Source organism: Pristiophorus japonicus, chromosome 15 (assembly GCF_044704955.1).
Source record: "Pristiophorus japonicus isolate sPriJap1 chromosome 15, sPriJap1.hap1, whole genome shotgun sequence".
Classification (NCBI taxonomy): Eukaryota; Metazoa; Chordata; class Chondrichthyes; family Pristiophoridae; genus Pristiophorus; species Pristiophorus japonicus.
This window is the reverse complement of record NC_091991.1, coordinates 155608227-155615467: the sequence shown is the minus strand read 5'-3', so window position 1 is coordinate 155615467 and position 7241 is coordinate 155608227. Positions and strand designations below refer to the sequence as shown.

General features: G+C 40.6%; 1 protein-coding gene across 1 annotated transcript; it reads right to left on the bottom strand.

Annotated features, from left to right (window-relative positions):
- Positions 1–378: 378 nt before the first annotated feature.
- LOC139225919 (hemoglobin subunit alpha-like) lies at positions 379–1736 on the bottom strand. Its single transcript, XM_070856780.1, has 3 exons — positions 1581–1736; positions 1025–1232; positions 379–745 (listed from the first exon to the last, which is right to left on the bottom strand). Exons 1-3 carry the CDS (start codon positions 1673–1675, stop codon positions 620–622), a joined length of 429 nt encoding a protein of 142 aa, XP_070712881.1. The 5' UTR covers positions 1676–1736; the 3' UTR covers positions 379–619.
- Between the last annotated feature and the right edge of the window lie 5505 nt (positions 1737–7241).

Here is a 7241-nt window from a genome sequence, read left to right as displayed (position 1 = left end):
ACATTTAGAATGGAAAACGTGCTTTTCAGTGGCAGGGGTTGCTCTTAGTACGTGCTCTATGTGTAAAGGTCATACGAGGGAGACAGTGATGTCCTTACTTCTCAGTCTTCTGCTTTTTCCAGAAACTCTGCTGTGAATCTGATTCATTTTCAATGTGCAAGATTAAAATAATTGGCAAGCAAAGGCTTTATAATTGCTAAAACGTCTTCATTTGTCACTTTCTCCTAAAAGTGTAAGTCAGTGGACGCTATGCTGTATAGTTCTTTCAGACTGGTGGTGGGTCATTTTCTAAATGTATTATTATTTCTACATGTCTGGCAGTTTTTAATTCTTAAATGAAGTGTGTTTATGTAAATCATCGCAGCAGACTACATCGCATTGATGAAAAGAAATCTTTATTTTTTCTCAGTTGTATTTTCAGTTGAAGCAGTTTAATAATTAGGAATGCAAAATTAATCAATGATGAAATATGAAAACTGAATTAAACAGTGCGAGGTACAGCAAAAACAAGTATTTATGAGAATAACGTTTCATTGCCAAGCAGTTTGATGAAAGGTGCACACGAAGGTTTAAAGGAGGATGATCTAGCTGCTTTCCACCGAAATTGACTGATTACATTTCAGCGGTAGCGAGAGCTCAGTGCTGTCACAACCTGGGCAAGGAACTTGTCCAGTGCACAGTGGACTTGAGGAGTGAAATTCGTCAGGTTGCTTGCCAAGGTTACCAGGAGATTTTGGGCAAACAGCTGCAAAGACAAAAACAAAAATCAGTTGGAAGGTGATCCCGCAGATATTCACAACACATTATTTTAAATGTTTAGTGAGTACTGGTCATTTACACTTTAAATTATGTGCACAGGCCCAAAATATTCCCCGCTTTCCACTAAATGTGAACGTGGTTGCATTTTCACACTGACATTTCATGTAATGTAATAAATCAATCGAAATGTGCACAGTTTCTGTCCTGATCACATCAGAGTTTGGGGAAGTGGAGCCGGCTAAGAAAGGATTAAACAGTTACGTACGTCGAAGTTGTGAGGATCCACGAAAAGTTGTTGACCATGGATCACAGCAGTTTCTTCCAGAGACCCTTGCACATCGTCCAATCTGTTTATCGCACATAGTATCGCCTTCACTATTATTCCACCTTGCATTTTGACCTTTGCACCTTTGGCAGTGTAGTCTGCATAACCAGAGAAGTAGGTCTTGGTTGAAGGCTTGGTTAGAAACAACCTTCAGGAACACGGGAAGTAAAATCATTATTCTCTCTTTTTAAACCACCAATACACAATTCAAGCCAAACCCATATTCAGATTTCAATATTTAAAGTTTACTCTGGAATAAAAACAAACTAGAAATCAATTGCTGAGGCAACATACGAAAACATTAGAATCTCGCCTCGGATTACATTTGGACCACCAATCACATTGCTTTAGAAAATCTTTGATTCTATGCAGAGAATGTCATTGCACGCATATTAGTTGTCTCACTATTCCAGGGCTTTCCAAATAAAATATTCCTGCCCATAGATTCTTGCTTAAAATACTTTTAACATAATGTAAATCTATCTAACTGGATTACCTGGCCAAAGCATCTGCACCCAATTTTTCAGCGTTAGTGTCGATATAGCCGGCCAACTCCTTTACCAGGGCTTTTTCGTTGGTGCGGAGCGTCATGGTTACGGGTCTTGTCACTCTTTCAGTTTTCTCAGCTCATCCGAGATGTCTGTGGCGCTCTTGTTGTCTCCTGTTTTTATTGCATTTCTCATAGGCCCGCCCTTCAGTCCACACTTGTCCGATTGGTTGCCGGTCTCTACACAAATTCTATTGGACTTATCTGACATGCAACAGTAAGAGGCAACGCCGAGTGGAAAGCCAATCATCTGTTTCACTTACAACTTCTCGCAAAGATCTGAGAAAAGCTGCCAAACTCCGCCTCATTTGAAACACGGTCATAATGCTTTAGATTCTTTAGTAACATGATTAATAAATATACCATAATAGGCTAATTCAAATACAGAATGTGTTAAAACCATTGAGCTGAAGCTGGTTATAATTGCAATGTTTGAAGTTGCACAGAGTATTAATTTTATGCAAATGATTAAAAATATTACGTGTACCTCCTCAGAAACACGGAATTTTCGATTACATTCTTATGATCTAAAATTTGAAAAGCTTTTTATTTCTGTGTTTAATTTTAATGCACATTGGCCAAACGTTAAATGGTGAATTATTTCCCATAAACTCCACTTCATTCGTCCTTTATCTCTGGTAGTATTAAATCACAAATTGGAAGATGTTCCATTATCCAGTACAGTTCAACTCCCAACCTGTCCAGTTGCGAGCCCTGATATTTTACCAGGTTTATCTTTGACGGGTCTTATTTTTGGTTTAGCCTCTCCTTTCTACATGTGGTTCCATTGCCAGCTCAATTCCTCGATTCACATTTTTAATCATTTGCATAAAATTAATGTTCTGTGCAACTTCAAACATTGCAATTATAACCAGCTTCAGCTCAATGGTTTTAAGATCGTTTTTGCGACACATTCTGTATTTGAATTAGCCTATTATGGTATATTTATTAATCATGTTACTAAAGCATCTAAAGCATTGTGACTGTGTTTCAACTGGACAGGTTGGGCGTTGAACTGTACTGGATAATGGAACATCTTCCAATTTGTGATTTAATACTACCAGAGACAGAGACTGAATGAAGTAGAGGTTATGGGAAATAATTCACCATTTAACGTTTGGCCAATGTGCATTAAAATTAAACACAGAAATAAAAAGCTTTTCCAATTTTAGATCATCTGTTTCACACTTTGCTGTTGAGTACGAATGAATTGACAAACATGCAGGCCGCACCTCAAACTCCAGCCCTCCTTTACCTTCCGTTTCCAACTTCTCTAACCCACCCCCACTCCAACACCCCCAGAAAAAAACCCCTACTATCGACCATGTCCAAACTTAAACTTTTTTTTGTTTAGTTGTTTTAAGTGTGGCCTTTGTGCATGTTGATATAGTGCTATTGGATGTCCTGTACTATAGCAATCACTTTGACCTTTTAAAGCTTTGCAACGAAAAATAACCTTTCCAAAAGCTCAGTAGCAATTGTTACTTTCTGCTCACTGTTTGAACCATAGAAATTTACGGCACGGAAGGAGGTCATTCGGCCTATTGTGTCCTTGCTGGCTGAAAAAGAGCTATCCAGCCCTATCCCACTTTCCAGTTCTTGATCCGTAGCCCAGAAAATTACGACACTTCAAATGCATATTCAAGTGCTTTTTAAATACTATTAGGTTTTCTACCTCTACCACCCTTTCAGGCAGTGAGTTCCAGATCCCCTCCACCCTCCGGGTGGAAAATGTTCTCCACAACTCCCATCTAATCCTTCTACGAATTACTTTAAATCGATTCCCTCTGGCTATTGACCTCTCTGCGAAGGGAAGTAGGTCCTTCCTATCCAGTCTATCTGGACCCCTCATAAGAGGGGAGAGAAGGAGGCGAGACCGTAGTCTCTGCAGTATCTGCAGCAGAGCAGGTCTCCAGTTAGTCTTGGTTAATCCTTGCCACTGGACCAAGACCTAGCTCCTTCGAGCCCGTGTGGTGGCTGGTGTGCAACAGCCACCACACGTTAAAAAAAATCCACGCACAGGCATCTTCCACCCTTCAGGATGTAGTTCAGGACCTGGAATATTAGGTCCTTCATTGAAACACCTGTGAACTCATTCTTTTTTGCTGTGGAAGCAAGTCATCCCATTGATGGGATTGAAGGCCGATAAATCCCCAGGGCCTGATGGTCTGCATCCCAGAGTACTTAAGGAGGTGGCCTTGGAAATAGCGGATGCATTGACAGTCATTTTCCAACATTCCATAGACTCTGGATCAGTTCCTATGGAGTGGAGGGTAGCCAATGTAACCCCACTTTTTAAAAAAGGAGGGAGAGAGAAAACAGGGAATTATAGACCGGTCAGCCTCATGTCGTAGTAGATAAAATGATGTAATCAATTATTAAGGATGTCATAGCAGCGCATTTGGAAAGAGGTGACATGATAGGTCCAAGTTAGCATGGGTTTGTGAAAGGGAAATCATGCTTGACAAATCTTCTGGAATTTTTTGAGGATGTTTCCAGTGGAGTGGATAAGGGAGAACCAGTTGATGTGGTGTATTTGGACTTTCAGAAGGCTTTCAACAAGGTCCCACACAAGAGATTAATGTGCAAAGTTAAAGCACATAGGATTGGGGGTAGTGTGCTGACGTGGATTGAGAACTGGTTGGTAGACAGGAAGCAAAGAGTAAGAGTAAATAGGTACTTTTCAGAATGGCAGGCAGTGACTAGTGGGGTACCGCAAGGTTCTGTGCTGGGGCCCCAGCTGTTTACATTGTACATTAATGATTTAGACGAGGGGATTAAATGTAGTTTCTCCAAATTTGCGGATGACACTAAGTTGGGTGGCAGTGTGAGCTGCGGGGAGGATGCTATGAGGCTGCAGAGCGACTTGGATAGGTTAGGTGAGTAGGCAAATGCATGGCAGATGAAGTATAATGTGGATAAATGTGAGGTTATCCACTTTGGTGGTAAAAACAGAGAGACAGACTATTATCTGAATGGTGACAGATTAGGAAAAGGGGAGGTGCAACGAGACCTGGGTGTCATGGTCCATCAGTCATTGAAGGTTGGCATGCAGGTACAGCAGGCATGTTGGCCTTCATAGGGAGGGGATTTGAGTACAGGGGCAGGGAGGTGTTACTACAGTTGTACAGGGCCTTGGTGAGGTCACACCCGGAGTATTGTGTACAGTTTTGGTCTCCTAACTTAAGGAAGGACATTCTTGCTATTGAGGGAGTGCAGCGAAGATTCACCAGACTGATTCCCGGGATGGCGGGACTGACATATCAAGAAAGACTGGATCAACTGGGCTTGTATTCACTGGAGTTCAGAAGAATGAAAGGGGATCTCATAGAAACATTTAAAATTCTGACGGGTTTAGACAGGTTAGATGCAGGAAGAATGTTCCCAATGTTGGGGAAGTCCAGAACCAGGGGTCACAGTCTAAGGATAAGGGGTAAGCCATTTAGGACCAAGATGAGGAGAAACTTCTTCACCCAGAGAGTGGTGAACCTGTGGAATTCTCTACCACAGGAAGTTGTTGAGGCCAATTCACTGAATATATTCAGAAAGGAGTTAGATGTAGTCCTTACTACTCGGGGGATCAAGGGGTATGGTGAGAAAGCAGGAATGGGGTACTGAAGTTGCATGTTCAGCCATGATCTTATTGAATGGTGGTGCATGCTCGAAGGGCCGAATGGCCTACTCCTGCACCTATTTTCTCTGTCTGTTTCTATGTTTCGAGGGACTGCCTATGATGATGAAACTTCTCGGAAAAAATGACACAACTCCACTCTTAGGCCACAGTTACATTGAAACTTTCCAGAAAATTCCAGGATATTAGCACTTACGCAGTTAATTGTAATGCATCTTGCTTTATAAAGTATATATGCAGGCAAGAATTTGTTTATTAAGAAATAAATCCATAATAATTTATGTAAATGAGCTTGCAAACATGTACCAGGCACCCGTTTCTCAGAATAAATGTTATTAAAAAAGATCAGTCTCTCGAGTAAGCAGTAGTAACAGGACTAATTTGCGTGTTTAATTCCAAATTCAGCAATCCCCGAAGCATGAAAGGGGAATTAAAATTCAGTGCTTGTCTTCTTTGTTGCTGACTGCAATATCTGTATTGGGTCAGATTTTGCTGAAAATTAATGCTGTTAGAATGGCGGCCATCGTTATAAATGTACAAATCGGACAGCAACTTATAGCAATGAAAAGATTCCCCATGAATTATGAATTGCCACAAGTTGGTGGCCAATTTGCACCACTCCACCACTAGCTTCACAAAAATGGCATCTCGTCCTTAACCATTCTGTAAATGTCATGAAGTTGCTGCATTTGCACATTAATTGCCCATTAAGCTCGCTGCAGAAAGTTAAGTCCAGTAATTATCAGCGTAAGTACCTTCTTAATGATGTTGTTAGTGTTCATGCCAATCAACCTTTCTTACCCAGAAAATAAACAATTATTAGTGTGGAGTCTCATTCCATCAGGTTGTGAATTGTTTTACGAGTTTCTAAAAATGTCAAATTTTGCATTTGTATCTTTTTTCCTTACTTTTCCTTTTTCTTTCCCTCATTATTACTATTTCTGTACCTGATGTGACATTGAGTTTACCCACTCTAACTCACCCTCCTTCTCAGTCCTTTCTCTGTTTATTTCACAACACTTTAGTCTCATTGGCTAAGGATCTACACCTTTTCCGCTGCTCACCAAGATCCCAGATGCCCTGTTGCTCTCGCTGTGCAGTTATCAGCTCGCACTTACAGCAACTTACAGGACAATCAATTTTAAAACCTAAATATACACAAAGAAAACTAACTAACAGGGCAGGCAGCAAGATACTCCGCTCTTGCAATATAAGGGCCATTTCAAAAATTTCATTTTAAAAAGTTAAAGTAAATCATTTATTAAAGTGTGTAATTTTTGGTGATGTCACTGTGGTAACTGTGAGAACCAACCAATGACTGGAATCCAGATCTGGGAATTGTGTAAACAATTCGGGTCGGAGTCTTTCTTCGGACGAATGCCTCCAACCCGAGAATTTTTTACGAATTTACCTGGTGGTCCCGGAGGCGCCTGCGATTGCAGTGGGGAGGCCATTTCTTCCGGCGCCCCGTCCTCGAGGTTCGAATGTAGAAGGTGCACCAATCAGGAACAGTATTCTCATTAATAGCAATGCGGACTCCGTATCTGTGAGTTCTTATTGCTATTAATGGGAAATAAAAACAAACACACCAAACACAGCATAAAAAAATAAAAAACACACCTCACATAATTGAAATTAAAGTTCATTAAATGTTTTAGCAAAAAATATATATATTTTGGATTTTTGTTTAAAGTGTTTTAATAGGGTTTAAAATAAACTTATCTTAGTGGACAGGGTTTTTAACATAAAAATATGTGTTGAATTTTTATTTTTATGTGTTTTAAAACTCTTACACTGGTAAAAGTAGGCTATGCATCTGCTTTTACCAGGCGCAAGAGTTTTAAGGACATTCGCTGGGCAAGAGTTGGGCAAATAGTTGAATCTCACCCGCGCGAATGTCCTGGCTGTGGGGATGCGGAGGATCTGTCAAGCACAAAACTTGACAGATCGGAAAAGCCGGTTTTCGGCGCATGTGCATC

Coding starts and splice junctions, on each gene's coding strand:
- LOC139225919 (XM_070856780.1), bottom strand. CDS start 1,675: ATGACGCTCCGCACCAACGAAAAAGCCCTGGTAAAGGAGTTGGCCGGC. Junction 1,233..1,580: donor GGTGCAGATGCTTTGGCCAG/GTAATCCAGTTA, acceptor GTGTTCCTGAAG/GTTGTTTCTAACCAAGCCTT. Junction 746..1,024: donor TGGATCCTCACAACTTCGAC/GTACGTAACTGT, acceptor TTGTCTTTGCAG/CTGTTTGCCCAAAATCTCCT.